This window comes from Leptodactylus fuscus, chromosome 1 (genome assembly GCF_031893055.1).
Source record: "Leptodactylus fuscus isolate aLepFus1 chromosome 1, aLepFus1.hap2, whole genome shotgun sequence".
Classification (NCBI taxonomy): Eukaryota; Metazoa; Chordata; class Amphibia; order Anura; family Leptodactylidae; genus Leptodactylus; species Leptodactylus fuscus.
The window spans coordinates 67,087,544-67,112,475 of NC_134265.1; the positions used below are offsets into that span (position 1 = coordinate 67,087,544).

The 24,932-nt window shown below is 43.7% G+C and overlaps 2 protein-coding genes across 4 annotated transcripts in view; one reads left to right on the plus strand and one right to left on the minus strand.

Moving 5' to 3' along the window:
• The window catches only part of ERAP1 (endoplasmic reticulum aminopeptidase 1), a 46,159-nt gene extending 24,073 nt beyond the window's left edge, over positions 1 to 22,086 (minus strand). Inside the window, exons 1-4 of one of the 3 annotated variants that reach the window (XM_075271809.1) lie at positions 22,050 to 22,075; positions 18,329 to 18,387; positions 14,331 to 14,440; positions 10,373 to 10,438 (exon numbers count right to left, since the gene is read on the minus strand). The gene's annotated coding sequence lies outside the window, so the exon portion shown is untranslated. Of the gene's footprint in view, positions 1 to 10,372; positions 10,439 to 14,330; positions 14,441 to 18,328; positions 18,388 to 22,049 lie in introns of all 3 variants that reach the window. The other 2 variants (XM_075271817.1, XM_075271826.1) reach the window with 2 other exon arrangements.
• Positions 22,087 to 22,213: 127 nt separating this feature from the next.
• Positions 22,214 to 24,932, plus strand: part of LNPEP (leucyl and cystinyl aminopeptidase) — a 75,780-nt gene continuing 73,061 nt past the window's right edge. The window contains exon 1 of the mRNA XM_075271678.1: positions 22,214 to 22,421. Coding sequence (XP_075127779.1) covers positions 22,403 to 22,421 — 19 coding nt within the window. The 5' untranslated portion in view covers positions 22,214 to 22,402. The remainder of the gene's footprint in view (positions 22,422 to 24,932) is intronic.

The window sequence follows — 24,932 nt, forward strand, 5'->3', positions numbered from 1 at the left end:
TGCTCCAGCGTGGGCCTACAGCATAGTGATATAATAGTCTATCTATAGTACACCGCCTGTCATAGATCAATGTGGTCAATCCCAAGTCCCCAAAACATTCTCACATGCAGAGATACCAGCTGCTGTATATAAGGTCAATCTTAGGCCTTGTTCAGACAGCTGTGTGAAAAATTCCCTCACAACAAATGCACAACTTTTCATGCATTTACTCTATATAAGTCTGCGGAAAAAGGGAGGCTGTCAAATTCGGATAAAGTAGTACTGGACCTGCTGCGATTCTTTTCCAGACCTACTATGAGTCTGTGTGATATCCACTGTATACATACACAGATGGTGAGGTAAAGAATATACAGCAACAATATGACATATAAAACATTCCTACATGTTCTACAATAAATTCACCTCCAGCTCATCGCCATGGGGCAGATTTACTCATAAAAATGTAACTGAATTCTTGTGAAATGTGTGTCAAAAAATGGTGTGCACGCCTTACACTACATTTATCACAGCGACTTGTTCAACAAAATATGGGGCTTATCCAAGGGGGACTAGGGCCTGAAAGAAGCCCTGGAAAAAAACATAAAAATGGCCCCATTTTATAGGCAGGCTCAGGGCAAGTGGGCAGAGTCATTACAAGTAGGAACTGTATAAGGTATTCCTGTATAAAGTAATATTGTACAATATTGCTTTAAAGAGGACCTTTCATCAGATTGGGCACAGGCAGTTTTATATACTGCTGGAAAGCCGACAGTGCGCTGAATTCAGCCAACTGTCGGCTTTCCCGATCTGTGCCCCGGGTAAAGCGCTATCGGTCTCGGTACCGTAGCACTTTAGTGTCAGAAGGGCGTTTCTGACTGTTAGCCAGGGACGACCTTCTACCCAGCAGCGCCTATCGCGCTGTACTGTGGAGCGCGGAGGAACTCCCCCCTCCCTCTGATCACACAGCTCGTCCATAGATGAGTATTATCAGGAGAGGGAGGGGGCGTTCCTCCCCGCTCCACAGTACAGCGCGATAGGCGCTGCTGGGCAGAAGGGCGTCCCTGGCTAACTGTCAGAAACGCCCTTCTGACACTAAAGCGCTACGGTACCGGGACCGATAGCGCTTTACCCGGGGCACAGATCGGGAAAGCCGACAGTGCGCTGAATTCAGCGCATTGTCAGCTTTCCAGCAGTATATAAAACTGCCTGTGCCCAAATCGGTGAAAGGTCCTCTTTAAGTGGAGGGAGAGGCATCAGACCTATGTAAGTTACCATGTCAGACTGAAACTCTAACTTACATAGGACTGCTGCCTCTCACTCCATGTAAAGCAGACATTTCTGTTATACAAAACAGTTTGCTTTATATGTAAAGACAGCAATCCTATGTAAAGTTATAGGCAGTGGGGTCAGGGCTCAGTGTAGAGGTTCTCAGGATTTGGACAAACTCCGGAGGGGCTGGGGGCAGGTGTATCATTAAAAAACAAAAAAAAAAAAAACCATATTCCCTGGCGATGATGCAGCCTGTTCGGTCATGCACCGTGTTTCGGTCCTCGGAACCCAAGCCCCTGCACATTGGCCTTAATGGTTGCTGATGAGGGACTGGTGATGTATCTGAGTGACATCATTGATCCATCTCCAGCGACCACCGAATTGGCCTCAGGGATAGGCGAGTATGTTTTTTTCTTAATGTTATACCTCTTTACGAATAAAGTTCCATAGTGCACACAGTTTAATGTCCCACAATGGCCTTCACACACAATAATGTCCCATAGTGACCCCTACAAACAATATAATGTCCTATAGCAGCCCCTTGACATAATATAATGCCCTATAGTGGTCCCTCCACACAGTATAATACCCTATAGCGGCCCAGCAACACAGTATAATACCCTATAGCGGCCCCACATCACAGTATAATGACCCATAGTGGCCCCGCTACACCCTATAATGCCCTATAGTGGCCCCTGCACACATTATAATATCCTATAGTACAGTGATGGCGAACCAATGGCACGCGTGCCAGAGAGGGCACGCAGAGCCCCCTCTGCTGGCACGCGTGCTGTCGCCCTGATCGCTCACTAACGGCGAATCCGATGCAGGATTCCCCGTTAGTGAGCGATCGCTGCCTTCAGCTGGTTGTGCAAATGCGCATCCAGCTGAAAGCTGTCAGTGTAGCTCAGTGTAGGCCACGCGTACTACGCGGCCTACACTGACTACAGAGTGTGACCTCTGAACAAGCGCGGGCGTGATGACGTAAGTCATCAGCGCGCGCAGTGAACAGAAGAGAGAACACCCGGCAGCTCTTCAGGTAACTATATTGTGTTTGTTTGCACTGTCAGGGGAGGGGGGCAACGGTAGACATTTCATGTTGTGTAGGAGGGGGCTACTGTAGACTTTCATGCTGTGTGGGTAGGGGGCTACTGTGGACCATTTTATGCTGTATGGGAGGGGGCTACTGTGGACCTTTCATGTTGTGTGGGAGGGGGCTACTGTAGACTTTCATGCTGTGCGGGTAGGGGGCTACTGTGGACCATTTTATGCTGCTACTGTGGATCTTTCATGCTCTGTGGGAGGGGGCTACTGTGGACCAGTTCATGTTGTGTGGGAGGGGGCTACTCTGGACCATTTCATGCTGTGTGGGAGGGGGCTACTGTGGACCATTTCATGTTGTGTGGGAGGGGGCTACTGTGGACCATTTCATGTTGTGTAGGAGGGGGCTACTGTGGATCTTTCATGCTCTGTGGGAGGGGGCTACTGTGGACCATTTCATGTTGTGTGGGAGGGGGCTATTGTGGACCATTTCATGTTGTGTGGGAGGGGGCTACTGTGGACCAGTTCATGTTGTGTGGGAGGGGGCTACTGTGGACCAGTTCATGCTGTGTGGGAGGGGGCTACTGTGGACCAGTTCATGCTGTGTGGGAGGGGGCTACTGTGGACCAGTTCATGCTGTGTGGGAGGGGGCTACTGTGGAGTATACAGGTATAATCCTGTGTGGGGGCCACTGTGGGCCAGATTGTACTGTGTGGGGGGCCACTGAGGGGCAGATTGTACTGTGTGGGGGGCCACTGAGGGGCAGATTGTACTGTGTGGGGTCCCCTCACTATGTATATCACACAGTATTTGTTTTATAGCAGACGTGAAATTAGTACAGGATGTAATAACATTGCACGGTAACTATAAAACAGATCCTGTGCGATGTAAATAGTGAAAATTAATTGTTTAAAAGTACAGAATGCAGAGACCTTTACCTTTCAGTACAAGATCTGTAAAGCCCCAGTCACATGACTGTAATTTGTGGGTCCGCAATTGTGGACCCACAGAGTTTTAAGGTTAAATTGCCGTGTTGGCACTCCGTGATAATTTATTTGGTTTTGGGTTGCAGTTTAGGCACTCGGTCTCAAAAAGGTTCGCCATCACTGCTATAGTAGCTCATGCATTGTTCTTTATAAATGTTTCACAAATTTGCACCATTGCAATCCACAGCAAAAATCTACAATTTCTCAGATAATCTAAAACATGTTCTTCCATGTGAATTTCACTGCATATAAAATAGGTTTTTCTACACAAAATGTACTGCCCTTTGATGCAGATTTTTGCTACCCAGCACTTACAGGCCACAAATTCCCATCTACAGTTTAAGGCTCGTGCACACAAGTTCATCCCCTGGTATACAAACATAAAGCTTGCAAGGTTCTTGGCTACCATTTTCATATCCCAGCAGTGCTGCAGTTTCATGTCTCTTTCTTTGCTATAGTTTAAAATGTGCCTTCACCATCCGTAAAATACCTTCTGCTTTTTGACGTAGGATATATTGAAGATGTTTAGATTTTGAAACCCAACCCTGTACTAAACTGTGTGGTGTGCAAAGATGTAGAGATAATGGAAGAATCCGACAAACCTGTATGACTGGTCTGGTCGCTTTTTTTTTTTTTTTTTTTAAATAAAGTATATTGTTTTCTGATAAAAGACACAGCAATACAGGATATCCTAGATGCAGACAATGTACAGTACAGACCAAAAGTTTGGACACACCTTCTCATTCAAAGAGTTTTCTGTATTTTCATGACTATGAACATTGTAGATTCACACTGAAGGCATCAAAACTATGAATTAACACATGTGGAATTGTATACTTAACATAAAAGTGTGAAACAACTGAAAATATGTCTTATATTCTAGGATCTTCAAAGTAGCCACCTTTTGCATTGATTACTGCATTGCACACTTTTGGCATTCTCTTGATGAGTTTCAAGAGGTAGTCACCTGAAATGGTCTTCCAACAGTCTTGAAATAGTTCCCAGAGATGCTTAACACTTGTTGGCCCTTTTGCCTTCACTCTGCAGACCAGCTCACTCCAAACCATCTCGATTGGTTCAGGTCTGGTGACTGTGGAGGCCAGGTCATCTGGTGTAGCAACCCATCACTCTCCTTCTTGGTCAAATAGCCCTTATACAGCCTGGAGGTGTGTTTGCCGTCATTGTCCTGTTGAAAAATAAATGATGGTCCAACTAAATGCAAACCGGATGGAATAGCAAGATGCTGTGGTAGCCATGCTGGTTCAGTATGCCTTCAATTTTGAATAAATCCCCAACAGTGTCACCAGCAAAGCACCCCCACACCATCACACCTCCTCCTCCATGCTTCACGGTGGGAACCAGGCATGTAGAGTCCATCTGTTCACCTTTTCTGCATCGCACAAAGACACGGTGGTTGGAACCAAAGATCTCAAATTTGGACTCATCAGACCAAAGCACAGATTTCCACTGGTCTAATGTCCATTCCTTGTGTTCTTTAGCCCAAACAAGTCTCTTCTGCTTGTTGCCTGTCCTTAGCAGTGGTTTTCTAGCAGCTATTTTACCATGAAGGCCTGCTGCACAAAGTCTCCTCTTAACAGTTGTTGTAGAGATGTGTCTGCTGCTAGAACTCTGTGGCATTGACCTGGTCTCTAATCTGAACTGCTGTTAACCTGCGATTTCTGAGGCTGGTGACTCGGATGAACCTATCCTCCACAGCAGAGGTGACTCTTGGTCTTCCTTTCCTGGGGCGGTCCTCATGTGAGCCAGTTTATTTGTAGCGCTTGATGGTTTTTGCAACTGCACTTGGGGGCACTTTAAAAGTTTTCCCAATTTTTCGGACTGACTGACCTTCATTTCTTAAAGTAAAGTAAGTTTTTCTTTACTTAGCTGCTTTTTTCTTGCCATAATACAAATTCTAACAGTCTATTCTGTAGGACTATCAGCTGTGTATCCACCTGACTTCTGCACAACACAACTGATGGTCCCAACCCCATTTATAAGGCAAGAAATCCCAATTAAACCTGACAGGGCACATCTGTGAAGTGAAATCCATTTCCGGTGACTACCTCTTGAAGCTCATCAATAGCATGCCAAGAGTGTGCAAAGCAGGAGTCAAAGCAAAAGGTGGCTACTTTGAAGAACCTAGAATATAAGATATTTTCAGTCGTTTCACACTTTTTTGTTAAGTATATAATTCCACATGTGTTAATTCATAGTTTTGATGCCTTTAGTGTGAATCTACAATGTTCATAGTCATGAAAATACAGAAAACTCTTTGAATGAGAAGGTGTGTCCAAACTTTTGGTCTGTACTGTAGGTACTTTACTAATAGTGACAGAGCACTTAAAGGGGCTGTCCAAGACTCGATATTGATGGTGTATCCTTAGGAGAAGTCATCAATATCAGATTGCTGGGAGTAGGCTGATATCTGCACAGTGTACGGAGCTGAAAGTAGACATACATTGTTTAGTGGCCATGCTGTGCTACTCCATTGTGCTATACAACATATGGACTATACAACATATGTGGAAACCAGTACTGAATATTTAATTGAGAACATTTAGAAACCAAGAAAAGGACATTATTCTTGCACTGTGACATTACCTTGTGTATTAATATTATTCTGTACTATAAACTTTGCATTATTTTTTACATAACATAAGGCTGGGCAATTTTTTTCTAAAAATAAAATCTCAATATTGCCAAGCTTAAGGGCGATTCTTGATTTTAATCTGGATTTTCATGTTTTGCTTAAAGAAACTAGAAAGGTTCAGTGAGCTGGCATAGGAGGAAAGATAGGAGGGAAGAGTCAGATATATTTGATACAGGCTTTTTCATCCTATCACCCAATGATTGACTTGAGAAGAAGCTGAGACTCCGTAGTAAGGTTACGCTAGATTTACACTAGCGTTCAGGTTTCTGTCCTTTGGGTCCGCATGGAAAGACGGAAACCCTGTCTATTTAAAATGTGGTTACAAGTGTAAACGCGTGGACCCCATAGACTATAATGGGGTCTGCCAAGTTTCAGCCGATTATATACTCAAACCAAGTCCTTGCAGGACTTTCCTCTCCACGAAGTTTAGGCAGATTCAGAGGTGGAATCTCCTACATAGACTCCAACACAAGTGTGAATCCAGCCTTGGTATTGATTTCAAAATTCTGATGAAAATGAGAATCATGATTTTATGAAATTGCTAATTAATTGGATTCAATTAGGTCGTACAGCCCTGCAGTATTTCCATAATACAGCAAAACACCTAAATGCTTGACATGACAGTGCCTATAATATGATGTAGGTCAAGAGAGTTGATGACAGGTCCTCCTTAAAGTGAGAAAAAAGAAATATTGGGGGTGAGGTGGGGTGTAGTTATCAAGACCAGCGCTCCAGTGCTTAGTATATCAGTCTCGATAATCCCTGCACCACTGGAGGATGTGCCTCATATATGACGAGGTGCATGCCTCTGAGACACATCCACCAGCGAGGCCTTGCTCCTGGACTAAAATCTATGCCTGCTTTTAGTCAAATGACATAAATGCTAATAAAGCTGATGGGATTGTTGGCCCCATCCACATTGTGCCCCTCTCCACAACCCCTTTTTGGAAAATGCAGACGATGGAGAAAACTTTCAACTTTTTTTTTTTTTTTTTACACAAAACATGGCATTGGAGATTAATAAATATGTCCCATTGCATACTATAGCCAGAAGTAAAATACATTTCTGGTGGAGTGGGACCCCATTTCATCAGTCCAATGATCTCTCAGCCCACCATCCCCCCCATCACTGCTAGAAGGAATAGGCACAATTCAAAGCTCTATACTTTTTTTGAGGGACCTATGCCTTTTTTTTTATGTCATGTGTGAACCTGGCCTAATGTATCACTTAATCTACTTTAAAGGAATACCTAATAACAACTTCTAAAGAAACCCCCCTTCCTCTTATAATAAAAATACCAGCAAATGCAAGTCAAATTTGCTCCCATTTGTAGCCATTCATGTTGTATTCAGGTGTTCCCAGTTATTTCAATGTAACAAATTATTATCTATAGGGAATGTAATAATAAGGATACAGGCAGCAGTCCAGAGATGATCCCTTATTGACCCAAGGCAAGGTTTCAGCTCATAATGAACAAGCTAGGCAAAGGCTTATTATAAGCTGAAACACTGTAGTAAGCCAATAAATGATCCTCACTGTCTGTATCTCTATTAGTACATTACTTGGGGACTCATGGACGTGTCTCTAAAGCTCACCATAAACATTATATTTTTGTCAGCTGAAATGGGCGATTTCAGGCAGCAATGAAAATACTATTTTTGTTCGATGTCTGATGGCAAAGGCTCACTGAGCTTTTTTGAAACAGCTAAAGTGACCCTCCAATTGGGCAGTATCGTTGTCAGTGTTGATGTTGGGGTCAGTCAGACGGCTAAAATATAACGTGTATAGTCTGCTGGAGTGAGATGTGGATCATTGGTCTTTATCTCATGCTGCTGATTTCTTTACTGTACAAAAGAATAAATGATGTATCTCAGCTTTCTCAGACCCAGAATAAAAGTTTTAAATACACACTATATATTGTTAAAGGGGTTGCCCAATATTAGCAACACTCTTGTGGCTGGCTCCGGTAACGTAACTCAGGCATATTAAAATCACCAAGGCTTAGCACAGAGTGCAAAACCTCCCAAATATGTCGCACAAAAATGAGCTTCTTGTTATGGGCATTCCCAGGCTGGCAGAGGGTGCGGTTTAAAATACAGACATGAAAGGGGAATTTATCAAGATTGGTGTTTCACATTCCAGGCTGTGTGCCAGAGTGGTAGGTATACTCACCTGTCCCAAGCCCTGCATAGTCCGCTCCCAATCCCTCTTTTGTTGCATGCTGGGGCTTGCATCACCAGAAAACGTGAGGCTTACATGACTGCTGACAACAATAAGTCACCTCAGTGGTCACTGGAGAGGAACCAGCGACAACACTCATAATCATCACTGGTTTCTTACCAGCAACTGCTGAGGCTACGGATTGGTCTCATAAGTCATGTAAGTATCATGTCTTCCAGTGCTGTCAGCCCTGGCACGTGATGGATAGGCGACCGGGAGAGGATATTGGTGCACTGGTGACATGCAAGTACTTCTGGTTTTCTTTTAAACCCACCCCAGCACACCTGACGTTGCTCCAAATACTGGGCATCCCCTTTAAGGCTTAGCACCTCTAAGGCTGGGTTTGCAAAGTCTAATTTGCATCTGATTTTTAGGCAGATTCCGCCTTAAAATCAGCTCAAATTCTGGCCAGAATCTGCGTCCCATTGTTTTAAATGAAAGGCAGCAATGGATGCTTTTTCCTTCAGGATGCTGAAAAAAAGAAGCGCCCTTCTGGATCTTCCTAACGATTCTGTGGATGATTCAGCCATAGAGTCCACAGCTACAGGAACATGCTGATAACCCAATTGTGTCTGAGGCTATTCAGCAATCAAACTTGTGTCAGAAAGCAAATGCTCTAATTCAGCTTTCCACAGTGCCGGAATTTGGGAGCGGAATCTGAGGCAGAAGACCACTTCAAATTCCTCTCCAAACTCCCCAGACATAGCCTTTCTGACCAAATCCCCCGGTGTGAACCATACAATCACTCCTACCTTTTTGAGTGGCTGCTGTGGTATTACTGTAGAAAACACATGTAGTAAAGCTAGGTTCACATCTGCATTTGATGTTCAGGTACTCTGTCCCTGATTCCACTTTAAGAAGACCTTTCATTTACTCATGCATATACAGTTTTATATACCGCTAGAAAACCAACTGTGTGCTGAATTCTGCTTTCCTGGTATGTGACCCTTGGCTGGAGATATCGGTGCCGTTAATTTCAGCACCGATATCTCCCCACTGTCAGAACGACGTTCATTGTAGCTCAGCATCATCGCTGGGCGGTGAGGAACGTTCCCTCTGACAGCACAGGGTTATGGACAAGTACTGCCAGGGGAGTGTTCCTCGCAGCCTAGCAATGATTCTGATCTATGAGGGACGCCCTTCTGACAGTGGGGAGATAACAGTGCTAAGATTAGCAGCATCGATATCTCTAACCATGGGGAACATACTGGGAAAGCTGACAGTGACCTGAATTCAGCTCAATGTCGGCTTTCTAGCAGTATATAAAAATCACATACTGTATGTATGAGGACATGAAAGGTGCTCTTTAAAGCAGGACTTTTCTCTCTGCATTTTTCAGGTGGATACTGGGTAGGCCCAATTATAGTCTATGGAATATGGGGGTTTCTGCTTTTTAAGCAGATTGGAAACCCCAATGCAAGTGTGAAACTGGTGTAAGACAGTAATCAGTATTCTAATCCTCTGTGTAACTATAGAAGAATGAGCAAAATCAACACTACAGTTCCAGCAAACACTTCTCTAATAGAGATGAGCGAGTACTGTTCGGATCAGCCGATCCGAACAGCACGCTCCATAGAAATGAAATTCGATGCAACTGGTACTTCCGCTTTGACGGCGGCCGGCCGCTTAACCCCCCGCGTGCTGGCTACGTCCATTCATTTCTATGCGAGCGTGCTGTTCGGATCGGCTGATCCGAACAGTACTCGCTCATCTCTATTCTCTAATGTACCAGCAATATATATACAGTGGCGGCCATTTGTAGTAAAAATAATTTCTTGTCATTTTCCATTTCTATCCTCTTCTCTCTTGGATGACAAGTAAATGGCAATGTTGGACATGTACATTTTGTACATTTTTCAGTCGATTTCTTAGTAGGAGGTATACAAATCATCTGCAGGGACTCATATTCATATCAGGGATTTATATGTACATTTGGCAAAATCCACAAGTGGTGCATTTTTATGGCCGCCACTGTATATATATATATATATATATATATATATATATATATATATATATTTATCGTAAATGGCTGGATCTATTAATACAATATACTGTAAAAGGTATAACTGACAGATCCAAATCTACATGATGTGTACAGCGTAGATATCTATAATTCTTTTCCAATAGATGTAACCATCTCACTGTTCCAACTTCCTAAAAAGTTCCTCCTCCCGTCACATCTTCCCAGGCTGCTTGTCCTTTTATGGATGAAGCACTTACTTGTAAATACTCCTATTAATTCTCCTTTGATTCAGTACGTTGTCTGACACCCTGCTGCTTCATAGCCTGGAAAAAAACATAAAAAGCATCTACATGAATAGATTGCAAGTCATATACCAGCTAGTACTACATGTTATATAACTATTATTTATACCGTAGAATTCTGGCGCAATTTGCACCAAATAAATGGTCGTACATGTTTTATATAAACATTTATTAACTGTTTTTTTTTTACATTTATTGACCAGCTTATTGTGAGCACTGCTAGGAAATGTGCCACTATTATTATAGAGAGTCTATCACCAGAACCCAGCCTATTAACCCGGTGTATTCCCAAGGTGATTCAGTGCTGAGATATCACTGTCATCAATATAATGTTGTCAGCTCTTCGCAGTAAGTGTCTGTTTACCTCTTTGGAGCATCAGTAATGCCCAGAGCTCATTTGCATACAGACAAAATCAGTGATATCTTGGCACTAGCGGCAGAGATTCACAACGGAAATACAGGTTTGTTTCAAGCGACCCTAATCTATTTGCGGGGGTGATATTCTGGATTCTGGTGACAGACTCCCTTTAAGAGGCTTTGGCCACTTAATAATTATGGCACGTCTTCGATGGTCCCGTGTGCCAGAACTGAAATTTACGCCAGCCAGGAACTAGTGCAGATTTCAGCTGTAACTCACGCTGCTTTGATGGTGGGAGTTTAGTATTTCTGTTAGGCCAAGGTATTTTGACCAAAACTGCCACTTTACATCAGAAAACTGGCGTGATCAGGATAATATATTCAGTCCTTTCTGCTGAACAGTTTCGGCACATTGTGTAACACGTGGGCAGGGCTTACGAAAATGGGACGGGACGTAAGGCGCCACACTGCGCTTCAACATTTTGTCGTTTTTATTGTTGGAAACTGGTTTAAACTTAGACTAGAGACTCTAACAGTGTGCCAGGTGTATTATCCAGCATCAGCCAGTGGGATAAATCTGGTGCTTTTTACAAAGGTCTAGTCTTTCTGCCCTGATATATCAGCCTGTTCTCAGAGCGGAGATCTCGGGGACAGTGACTGTAAGGAAATGATGTGTATTGCTGACACACTCCTCAGTACTGCGCACACTGACGTCTATTTACACAGTTCAAAGCAATTAAAAAAAAGAGATATCAAATTATAGGAAGTGTTTGGCTGCAATTACTGCTGCCTAATACGCTTCTCTGTATCTGGTGTTTACGTACATATAGAAAATGGGAAAAACATCAGGCTTCTCTGGCAAGTGCCACTGCCTAACAAATAATACTGCTTTTTTTTCCGTTTTCATTTTTACTTTCCGGCCTTTCAAAAGTCACAATTTTTTTTTATTTCTGAAAGACAATTTGTACTTCATAGTGGCGTAATTTTATATTATGTACAATATACCGGAAAGCCCCAAAAATTCAAAATGAGGTGGAAGTAGAAAAATAAATTGTGCCATATTCTTTAATGTTTTGGACATTCAAAAGTGTTCAAAATGACACATTACCTATATTCAGCGGGTCAGTACGATTACCACAATACCAAATTCAGATTTTTTTTTTTAAATACCTTGTTACATATTTACTTAATTAGGAATTCAGGCACTATTTTTTTTTCCTGAATTATAGGAGCTTCATTACTTTTATCTGACAATGGCCGTCAGTTATTTATGAAGGAGTCAGACCAGAAGTAGAGAAATTGGGGAGTCAAAGTTGATGGTTTGGCCTACTGACTCCACAGCCCTGAACATGGTAGACGTTATTTGTAGTAGGCCATAGGCTGCATTCACACAGAGTTTTTTGGTCAGGAGTTTGGTCAGGAAACTGACTCAAATTCCTCCTCCAAAAAACGCCTCACCATACAGTCCTATGATGAGGCGTTTTTAGGAGGAGGAATTTGAGTCAGTTTCCTGACCAAATTCCTGACCATAAAACTCTGTGTGAACGCAGTGGTCCATTCACACGGAGTAAACGCACGCTCATTTTGGCAATATACACGTGTAAAAATAAGACTCCCATTGACTTCAATTACATTTTTTCCATGTGTAAAAAAACACGCCAAAAAACTTGTCAAAAAACGCATTGCGGTTTTTACATGTGTAAAAAATGTCATTGAAGTCAATGGGAGTCTTATTTTTACATGTGTATTCTTTACACGTGTATAGTACCAAAATGAGCACGCGTTTACTCCGTGTGAATGGACCTTAAGGGTAAGCGAAGGATATATGTTATATATACCGTATTTTTCGGACTATAAGACGCACTTTTTTTCCCCCAAATTTTGGGGGAAAAGAAGGGTGCGTCTTATAATCCGAATGTGGCGCCTGGCATCCGCTGTACTAGAGAGACGGATGCCGGCAAGGGATAGACGCCGGGGCCTGAGACATCGCTGCGCTCCTCTGCCCTGCATGAAGCCAGCAGCAGCGATGCTATTCCGCTCATCCATCCCCCCGCCGCTGGCTTCATGCAGGACAGTGGAGTGCAGCGATGTCTCAGGCCCCGGCACCTGTGCCAGCGTCTATCCCTCCCTGGCATCCGCCTCTCTATTACAGCGGATGCCGGGTCAGTATCGGTGGCCCCTTCTCCCCCGGGGCCGGTCCCCACCGGCCCCGTACCTGTGAAGTTGCAGGCCGGTTCCTGCGCGGCGATGTTCGGGTGACAGCCGGGAGCCTAATGAGGCTCCCAGGCCTGTCACTGCTGTATTAGTATTGCGGCTGGTCTCTATGACCAGCCGTAATACTAATAGACAGAATGTCCCATAGACGGCAATACAGTTGTATTGCCGTCTATGGGACTTGCAATCAAGTGACCGCAGGTTCAAGCCCCCGGGGGGGGAATAAAATAGTAAAAAAAAAAAAAAAAAAAAAAAAGCTTTAAAAATATAAATAAAAGTTCTAAATCACCTCCTGTCCCTAGAAAAAAAAAAAATATATAAATATACATATATATATATATATATATATATATATATATATATATATATATATATCATAAACCACCGGGTTTTTTTTCAATACAAGGTGATCTAAGCAATAGATATTCCCCAAAATGGTATAACTAAAAAGTACAGCTGGCCCCGCAAAAAAAACACTCTATGCATCCCCGTACAGCTGCAGGGTCACCTGTCAATGTGGCCTTGCAGCTGTTGCAAAACTACAACTCCCATATATTAAATATTTTACCATTTTTTGCTTCAAAATTTTTTTTCCCTATTTTCCTCTAAAACCTAGGTGCGTCTTATAGTCCGAAAAATACGGTATATATGTTTTTGGATGAATATAGTTTTAGAAGTCAAGACCAGTTGTGGATCATAAAGCATAAAGCTAGGTTCACGCTAGCGTCGGTGTCCGACAGCTAGTGTCGGATGCTAATGTCCGTGCAAGATTTTAGCATTGGGCACTAGCTGTGTCCGTTGAAATTTGCATTATTTTAAATGGGATATTATGTAGTGTCCTTTAGTGTCTGTGTGTGTCCTACATGTAGGATTTAGCTGTCCGCTTGAAAAATCAGACATCTTTGTAAACGGACACTTAAGGACACACACGGACAGTAAAGGACACTACATGATGTCCCATTTAAAATAATGCAAATTGTAACACAGCTAGTGTCCGATGCTAAAATCTTGTGTGGACATTAGCATCTGACACTAGCTGTCGGACACTGTGAACGCCCCCTTAGAAGGACAGATGACACCATGATTCTATTGTTTTTAATCTACTCCTAGTACTGGCTTTAAGAAACAATTCAAAACCCTGAAGTTGTGTTCTTATTATAAAAAAAATTACCCTTTTTTCCATATTAGTAAATACCACTTGCAGACTGAGATTGTAACCCCCTCCACCCCTCACAGACAAACACACCTTGAACTAGATTCATACTAGCGCTAAGCTGTCCGTCGTTCAGGTACGCATGGGGACCCAAAAGACGGAAGCCCATCTGCTAAATAAATTGGTTACCTGCGATCAACCCATTTCAGTATAAAACTGGACCTCTGTGAAGAACTTTTTTTTCCACCAATTTTAAACGGATTCCTGTGGCGTAGATTCCAACGCAGATGTGAACCTAGCTTTAAGCAAAAAATCGCATTACAATTCATAAACAGGTGGACTTTCATCAGGACTGGTTTTCTGGTCCAGGGACAAGACAGCATCTCTGTCCTTTCTGAAAGTAAAAACTGCATTAGGCTGGGTTCACACGATGTATTTTGGTTCGTAATGTGGAACGTAGACGCCGCGGGAGCTTTTGCGGGCCGTATACACTCCCATTGTTTTCAATGGCCGCAAAATCACGGCCGCAAAATAGCGCCGCATATACGGTACCGGCTCCCATTGAAAACAATGGGAGCGTATACGGCACGCAAAAGCTCCCGCGGCATCTACGTTCCACATTGCGAACCAAAATACATTGTGTGAACCCGGCCTTAGGGTAGTCATCCTCCAGTACATGCAGGAAAAAGACCTTAACTGTAGATGAATCACGAGTTGCTTTGCTCATGCACCCTGCGGTGCAGGACTCTTGCCTACAGCCATAGGAACATTTGTATTATTTAGTCATCCATATAATTTAGCATTATAATGAATACTAAGCATGGGCCCAGGTTATTAGCTTTCTACAGTAAGTAAAATCAAAGGACAGATTTCAGGAGAATATAGGGCTGCACACTATGCTAACCATGGGCTACTGTGATCTAAATATTTCACTGGTCACGAACATTAGATTTTACAGGGCACGCTAAAGTGAAATGACATTAGGGCCTGCTGAGGGGCTGTGAGGGGTGCATTAGTGGCTTACATGCTCTTAGGAAACACTAATTCTGTGCAAGAAAATGTTATATTCCTAATTTATATTTTAACAACTTCATTTTGCTATTGTCAGAAAACATTACACAAAGCAAAATATATACAAAGATAGGAGTAGAGACAAAAACAGACATATGTTTCCAGTAACTGATCCTGCACTTGGCTATATTAAGAATTTTTCCCCACCATAGACACTTATCCCTTATACAGTGTTGGCCAAAAGTATTGGCACCCCTGCAATTCTGTCAGATAATACTCATTCTCTTCCAGAAAATGATTGCAAGCACAAACTCTTTGGTATTATTATCTTCATTTATTTTGCTTGAAAAAACATGAAAAAAAGAGAATGAAAAAAAAGTCAAATCATTGATCATTTTACACAAAACTCCAAAAATGGGCCAAACAAAAGTATTGGCACCCTCAGCCTAATACTTGGTAGCACAACCTTTAGCCATAATAACTGCGAACAACCGCTTCCGGTAACCATCAATGAGTTTCTTACAAGGCTCTGCTGGAATTTTAGACCATTCTTCTTTGGCAAACTGCTCCAGGTCCCTGAGATGTGAAGGAGGCCTTCTCCAAACTGCCATCAAGAGATCTCTCCACAGGTGTTCTATTGGATTCAGGTCTGGACTCATTGCTGGCCACTTTAGAAGTCTCCAGTGCTTTCTCTCAAACCATTTTCTAGTGCTTTTTGAAGTGTGTTTTGGCTCATTGTCCTGCTGGAAGACCCATGACCTCTGAGGGACACCCAGATTTCTCACACTGGGCCCTACATTATGCTGCAAAATTTGTTGGTAGCCTTCAGACTTCATAATGCCATGCACACGGTTAAGCAGTCCAGTGCCAGAGGCAGCAAAGCAACCCCAAAACATCAGGGAACCTCCGCCATGTTTGACTGTAGGGACCGTGTTCTTTTTTTTGAAAGCCTCTTTTTTTTCCCCTGTAAACTCTATGTTGATGCCTTTTCCCAAAAAGCTCTACTTTTGTCTCATCTGACCAGAGAACATTCTTCCAAAACGTTTTTGGCTTTCTTAGGTAAGTTTTGGCAAACTCCAGCCTGGCTTTTTTATGTCTCTGGGTAAGAAGTGGTGTCTTCCTGGGTATCCTACCATACAGTCCCTTTTATCCACCATCCGCACAATCTTGCGTTGAAATCTCTCGTCACTTTTTCTTTTCCGTCCACATCTAGGGAGGTTAGCCACAGTGCCATGGGCCTTAAACTTCTTGATGACACTGCGAATGGTAGACACAGGAACATTCAGGTCTTTGGAGATGGACTTGTAGCCTTGAGATTGCTCATGCTTCCTCACAATTTTGCTTCTCAAGTCCTCAGACAGTTCTTTGGTCTTCTTTCTTTTCTCCATGCGCAATGTGGTACACACAAGGACACAGGACAGAGGTTGAGTCAACTTTAATCCATTTCAACTGGCTGCAAGTATGATTTAGTTATTGCCACCACCTGTTAGGTGCCTCAGGTAAGTAACAGGTGCTGTTAATTACACAAATTAGAGAAGCATCACATGATTTTTCAAAGTGTCAATACTTTTTTCCACCCCCTTTTTTATGTTTGGTGTGGAATTATATCCAATTTGGCTTTTTGACAATTCTTTTTGTGGTTTTCCATTGAACACAAATTAAATGAAGATAATAATACCAAAGAATTTGTGCTTGCAATCATTTTCTGGAAGAATCTGACAGAATTGCAGGGGTGCCAATACTTATGGCCAACACTGTATATCCCTTATTGCCAAGCTCCAACCACTAGGATCCAAAGCAGTCAGGAAAATGGTGGTCTGTAAGTGTCACAGAGCGACCTATGGGAAAGGAGTGGTGGAGTGCATGCCTGACCACCACTCCATTCCCTTTTATGGGACTGCCAGAGATCACCAGCCTGCTCCCATAGAAAGGAATGGAGCAGTGGCAAAGCATGCACACCATAGCTAAAGTTCACTACCTCCACCCACTCCAGTTCTTAGCATGCTAATAGCTGCTGCTTCTCTGACTGCAGTGCAGTTGTAATTTTTTCTGTAGTCCTCAATATTCCTGAGCAACAAGCGCAGCTAGTTTTGGTACCTGAATGTCAGAAGGACAGTGTCAGGCAGGGGGAATGATTCAGAGCTCCAAACAGAGACAGCCAGTGTCAGAATTCAGAATCACACCCTTTGTCTGCTCCTGCCTGACACCACCCTCCTGACAGTACAGAGCCTAAATAGCATATCAGGCACCAAAACCAACAGCATTGATTGCTCAGGGAGGGTGGTGGTTATGGAAAAAAATCCAACTGTATCAAAATCAGTGGAGCAGAAGCTATTAGTTTAGGTAAAGAGCTGGACTTGCTGAAGGTGGAGAAAGGTCCTCTTTAAGATATATTCACTCAACAGTGAATACTGGCTGTGTGGCGTCTGTTTTTTAACATATGTCACAGGGTAGCATTACATTTTTAATAAAAGTAATCTAAGGTTATTCATGTGACCATTATTTTGATGGTCCATTGTAACAGACTATCAAAATATAGGTCATGTTCTATTTTTCTCCATTTTCACTAAACCCTCCATACACCCAAAACACATAGGGGATGGGTGCAAGGAAGCCGTAAAAAATGGAAGTTTGCATCTTGGTTGTGTGAATGTAGCCTTCCATGGCACCCATTGAAATCAATGGAAGGCTTTTTTTCCCATTGATTTCAATGGGTTCCGCCCAGAAAACGGAACTCATTGAAGTCAATGGGAGTCTTTTTTCAGCGCTGATTCTGACGCAAGTTATTGCGCCAGAATCAGTGCCAACTTCTTCCGTGTGAATGCCCCCTAATAGAGCTTTCAAAGAAGTGTATGAGTCAGGTAGGTGGTATATATGTATATAAGAGCGGTACATATGTGTATCAGAGGTATATATTTTTTCTTATTGGATTCTGCACAAATCTGACAAAAAGTACAGTACATACAGAGCCTGAATGAAAGCTTGTATGGCTGTGCACATAGGACGCATAGCTCCATACTAAAGGGACTGTACAGGCTCTGTTCACATGCTGCTACAATTTTGTGAAGCTTGCAAAGAAAGAAAAACCTTAGCCTAAGAAATGGGATAGGCGATAACAGGGGCACACTATATGATCTTTTGCCTATGTGGCCATGAAATCACTTACAGAACATTACCATATATACTTTTTGCTGTACTTCAAAACTTGCAATGACTGAAGTTTTCCACCGAGGCCCTGAAATAGAATGAACAAAGCTCAGAACAGTATCAGAAAATCACAAACAATTCTCTGCCAAATACACCACAGTAGGGGGCACAGAAACATTCACAAAACCACAAAAAAACATACCAAACTATTATTGTTGTCACTATCGGAAATCCTTTGCTGTAATTTTCTACAAAATGCACAATAAAGAAATTTGACAAATGAAATGTCAAACTCCCACAGCAAAAACCATGACAGGAAATTATTAAGTTATGTCAGAGATAAACAATAAGACAGGAAATAGCCTAATGATATAACTGGGTGTATGAGCTTATTAGGAGAACAGCGACTTATCGGAGATATAAGAATACAACTATACAGGCAAAGTAACTTATGTAAGCTACAGCTGTGTACCCTAAGGCAGGGGTCCTCAGCCGCCGGTTCGCGGACCAGTACCGGGCTGCAGGGCATGTTGCACCGGTCTGCGTACCGGCGGCGAGGAGTCCCGGGGTTGAGCCAGGACCCGCCAGCCGGGTCCAAAAAACTGACGCTCGGTTGTTGCTCATCGGGATAAGGTGAGCAAAGTGCAGGGTGGAGCTGGGACCCGCTGTATGTCTGGGATTCTAGTACTATACAGGACATGCAGCGGGTCTTGGCTCCACCCTGCACTCACCTACCAAACTTTGGGCAACTACATTACACGTCACTTGTCCCTGTGACGTGTAATGTAGCTGTAGTGAAGTTAATAGAAGAATTAGGAGTGATATCTGGCATCAGTATCCATCTTCATAACAGTGTCTGTCATCAGTAGCCATCTTAATAACCTGCAGTGTTCGTCATCAGTAATCTACACCCCCATGCTTAACCCCGACCCCAACCACACCCCTTCCCCACCCCCAACCACACCCCTTCCCGCCTCCACCGGACCATAGAAAAATTGTCTTGCTGAAACTAGTCCCTGGTGGAAAAAAGATTGGGGACCACTGCCCTAAGGTATAGGCTTCTCACCATGTCCAGCTTTGCCTAAACTCAGTAACTTCACGTGTCCGGCGTCTCTGCTAAGGGCTGTGATTGTTGATGTGGGAACGCCGATTTCCATGATGCTTGGCATGTCCATGTTACAGTTGTGGCACAATCACAGGCCACAGCAGTGAGACCAGGCATATGATGTCACCAGAGAGCGCTGGACGCCATGAGAGGCCAAAAAGAGGTAAGGGAAGGAGACTATAAATGTTTTTATTTTTTTCACTTCCCCTAGGCCTTGAGCTATTGCACTCTGAAGAGACACCAGAGAAAAATAAATTGCCACAAGGAATGTTGTGCTGGCCATTTTAGTTTGTCCGAAACAAATCCCGAAATGTTGGGTTTCATTATAAAACAAACAATTTGGAAGAAGATGGAGGCAGCACTGGAGAGTTCTCTCACAGCATTGGGGACACCTCCAGTGCTGTTTGAGCGCTGAGGACCGCCCCCAGTGCTGCGAGAGAACTCTTTTACCGGAAAAAAATGGGATTTCTACGGAACGGCGGCGCGGAGAAAACATCTAAAGCAGGGGTCTCAAACTCGCGGCCCGCAGGCCAACTGCGGCCCTCGGGACAATAGTTTGCGGCCCCCTTCCCGACATCCGCTGTAATAGTACGGCGCATGCCTGGTGTGTAACTATGGCGACCGCCCGGGAGCCAGGCGGCCGCCATAGCTGCCGAGTGTCTACTGCTTTAAGCAGTAGACAACCAGCGTTAATGTCTCTGATCAGTCCCCGGACCGATCGGAGGCATTAACCCCTCCGGCGCCACGGTCAAAGGCACCAGAGGCGCCATTTTCCCGGTGGCGCATGGGCGCTGCCATTTTGCCGGTGATCGCCGGCGCCTGGAGCAAGCTCCAGGGCCGACGTCACGTTGCCATGCCAGCTGGGAGCCTTGTTAAAGGCTCCCGGCCGGTCTGCAATCTCTTTGTTTTGCAGGCTGGTCTATGCAGCCTGCAAAAGAAATGATGATTTATTGCAATGCATTAGCATTGTAATGCATTGCAATTGTGATCAGACCCCCTGGGGTTCAGCACCCCTAGGGGGTCTAATAAATGCAAAAAAAAAAAAAAAGTAAAAAAAATATAATTTTTTTAAAAAAGTATTAAAAATTAAAATCACCCCCCTTTCCCTAGAACACATATAAAAGTAGTTAAATACTGTGAAACACATACATGTTAGGTATCCCCGTGTCCTAAATCGCCCGCTCTACAAATCTATAAAAATATTTTTCCTGTTCGGTAAACGCCGTAGTGGGAAAAATAGTCAAAAGTGCCAAACCGCCATTTTTTCACTGTTTTGATTCTGATAAAAATTTGAATAAAAAGTGATCAAAGCAATAACATTTCCCAAAAATGGTAGAACTAAAAAGTACACCCGGCCCTGCAAAAAAAGACGCCCTATACATCCCCGTACACGGACGTATAAAAAAGTTATGGGTGTCAGAATATGACTTTTAGAGAAAAAAAAAAATGGGAAAAATCTGATGCGGCCCAGCCTCACCCAGACTTTACCTCTAGCGGCCCCCCGGGGTAAATTGAGTTTGAGACCCCTGATCTAAAGGTAGGAGACGAATAGCCTTTCTTAAGGGTATTCCTACGTGTTAGTGAGAAAGTATTCGATTTTAATGGTAGAATCCAGTGGACAGTGGAAGGCGATACCTCGGTCTGTCAGATTTACTCTCAATTCTGGCGTATAAGGGGAAAACGTCTGTTTTAATAATTCCCCCCTAGTTTGTCCATGTATTACAGCCATTCATTCTAATATCCAATAGGTATAGCTTGGTTTTTCATGTGTTGAGTTTACAATACTTCAGCCAAAAGTTGATGAAAATAGTTTCAACCAAAAGGATCCCGAAGACACCCGGGGCAGAAGCTGAATTTTTTTTTTTTTTGTAGATTTTGCTGTGTTTTTTGAGCCAAAGTCAGGAGTGTGTTGAGCAGAATGGAGAAATATAACAACTCTTTGTATATGCCCCATTTCTTTTGTTGCCACTCTTGGCTCTCGTTCCAAAAATGGCAGCAAAATCTGCAACAACAAAAAGCAGCAACATGATCAATTAGCAAACTACAAAGGCTGGGTAGGTAGTTGGTAAGCTAAACCAGAGGTCCCCAATGACCGGGCCGCTGTGGACCACTTGGTACCAGGCCACCAGCCCAGTCATTGGAGCCATAAGGGCAGGCTGCAGATGGAGCGGCTAGATTCACTAGAGGTCCCTTTATGCTGAGTTCACACGTAGATTTTTGGACCAGATTTTGACGCAGAAGCCACTTCAGAATCTGCCTCCAAAAAATGCCTCCCGCGGCTAGCTGCGACTAGATGCCGATGCAGCGCTATTGTGTGTATATATATATGTATATATATATTGTATGTATATCGTATATATATATATATATATATATATATATATATATATATATGACATTGTATATCCATAGGACAGTGCAGTATACAGTAATATATATAAATACGCCATACCGTCTACTCCAACATACTTATGGCAGCTAATACCAGGCCTTCAAGACTGTGGTACTACAAGTACAAGCCAGATAAGATCCCCATACCCTGCCTGCTGTCTATGGAGACATGTTTAACCATTTCAGTGCATTCACCCTGCAGAGCTCCTGCTTCCAGTCTCCCTCACAGACAGTGGCCACCATGTACAGAATACCTGCAGTCCCTCACACACCATCACAGCTCGGAGGCTCCAGGCTGCCCTGTGTGTCTATGGGTACAGCAGCCGGCAGCCTGCCTGGGGGTGTGGTGTACGAGTCGTGTCAGTGTGTGTGGGAGGGGAGCCATGACTGCCTGTCAGGGAGGGGAGAGGAAGTGCGGGGCACAAACACACACACACACACACACAGCGCCTCCTCCTCCTCCTCCTCCTCTCCTGTCCCAGCACTGACACCGGGGCTCCCCGCACAGCACATGATGGCTCCTCTCTAGCTGCTCCTCTGTGACCACTGCTCGGCTTCTACAGGAGACAGAGGACCAGGACAAGTGTCAGGACAAGCTCTGCTGACCATGGACTCTGCAGCCACCGGTGAGTAGGGAGCAGCCTGATGTAGTCACATGTAGTGTAACCAGCATAGACACTCTTATGTCATCACACCCAGGGTGACACGTTTGTTGACAAACATCCCTGCAGAGCATCATGGCTGCATGCATGAGATCAGCATGTTCTCCTGAGATCACACACTGTGCAGCTGCTGCAGCCATTATGTTGTGTGTACAGAAGTCAGCAGCAGAGAGTGGCCGGGCAGCCTGTGGTTAGTGCACCCTGCCCTGCCCAGTACTGGGCTCTTTATTGTCTTACTTTATGGCTGGAGACCTGCTGCTGCTGCTGTTATCAGCCATCTGCAGCCTAAACTCTGGAGCAGCTGAAGGTCACAAAGAGCTGTGTACATGTGGGGAGATGTCCATAGAGAAGGCTGGCCCTGGGGGAGAGCGCTGTGCCCTTAGGAGCCCAGTCATCTGGTGAACAATTGCCTGCAGTGTTTAGTGCTTGGACTGTAATCTCTTATTATTATATACTGTTATATTGTAATATCCATCTACAAAACAACTAGCATATAATAACAAGCCAAGAAGAGCGACTGACGTATTGTTTACTAGACAAAATCTCTGCCCCTACCCTGGCAGAGGAGGACGCGTGGCGATAATAGACACAACTACTGGAGAACTAGCCTGGCCTCTAGTATCATCTCTATGAAATTTGTGTGACATAGAATATCCGTGTCTGATGTCTAGTCCTCCGCTGCTTTCTATAGTCTGCAGAGATGTTTCATGTATAGCAGAAGAAGAAAGCCATGATGTGGTTTGGGCACAGTACATGGTGGTTCTTCATGGTTTATTAGTCATGGCTAGGAGATCTTCTCAATGCTTTGTAAGGGAACGGAAATGACAATTACAGCCCTGGTTGTCAGGACTGGGTTACCATAGATGCATTGGAGCGTGTCATTTGGGGCAGCACAGATGCTAAGGACATATTTCCTTCTAAACTGCCCTAAATCATAACCCACTATGAGCTTGTGTCTGCTGTAGTGGTGGGAAAAGGACCCTGGAAAGTGTTATTCCATATCATGGGTACTCTCAATGAAGAACTTCTATGCCCCTCTGATAGTCACAATCCAGTGCTGAGTCCTGGGTGGCAACCTGTAGGTCTTGTTGCGTCTTGTTTTTTGCCTACATCACAGGTCAGGGGTATTCCACGATCCGCCTTTGTATAGGCAGGCATTGCGTGTACTATTCAGTTTTTCTTTTGCTTGGGCCTTTAGCGAAGTAAAGTGTAGTACGTTATGCTTCCCTATACCATGAAAAAAAAAGTTTGGCTGGCATATTGTAGATCAGCATGTGTCAAAAGGACTGTCTTTTAATATTTGCTGAATGCACAGGATGTACGGTAAGAGATTTCCTGGCTCACACACTAGTGCAAAAAAACAAAACAAGATGCGTGCTAACCATAGATACAGCCTTCCTTTGAATGAGGTTTGCAAAAATTCATGCACATTCTGCATATTTATCCACTTCCACATACCTTAAAGAGGAGCCTTTGTGTCCTCTACGCTAAATTCAGCACACTATCAGATCTGCCAGTGTATGCCCTGGTGCAAGAGATAAAGGTCTTGTTAGTTATGGCTCTCACAACTCTGCATCAGCACTGGTTAGTCTTCTATACCCTCGTACTGTAAAAGGGGGACATAGTTTACCGCCCTGCGATGGTGTTGAGCTTTTAGGAGGCCCCTCTCACTGTGTAGATATATTGATAGCCAAAACATCTCTTGCGCTGGGGCATATATGTACAAAACTGACTGCACTGAATACAACACACTGTCTGCTTTGCGGCAGCATATAAGGGTCAGTTCACATCTGCGTATGTATTCCGTCTGGTTAAAGTCCGCATGGAGAACCCCTGGACGGAATCCAAACACTAATGTGAACCAGGGGTAATATGTCACATGACAGGTCCTCTTTAAGGCTAGGGCTACACCGCGACTTTGGCTGTGACTTCCTTTGTTCAACCAGTGATTGTCATGTGACCTGCCACCTCTTCACTAAAGTAAGTGAATTAAGTTATATTTCGACTGCCACTTCTAATCCCCAAAAAATTGAGCACTACATGATCTATTTGCAGTGTGATGCCATTCACTTACATTAGAGATGGAGTCACAAGGCGACAAAATGATCTTTGTTAGAGAGATGGGAGTTGCAACCAAAGTCGCCATGTAGCCCTAGCCTAAATGGATTTTTATTGCAGAAATTTCTTTAACCAATTTGCTTCAATGATTGTTTACTTAAAATATAAGTTATCCACAACCGCTCGGAGTGTGCAGGTGTTGTCCCCTTTAGGTGGTGTGCTTTGTTTGTAAACCGCATGGCCAGGAAATGACCACTATGTGAATTCACAGCTGTTTCCTTTCATAATGCCAGTGCGGTTTTCTTTATCAAAGACTATCATCTGAGGAAGTGTACTCCTATGTAAGGAACTATAGTGTATAGTTCTGTTTAGATCCGGGGTGGGCACCCTCAGACTTATCTGCCCAGCAAAGGGCTC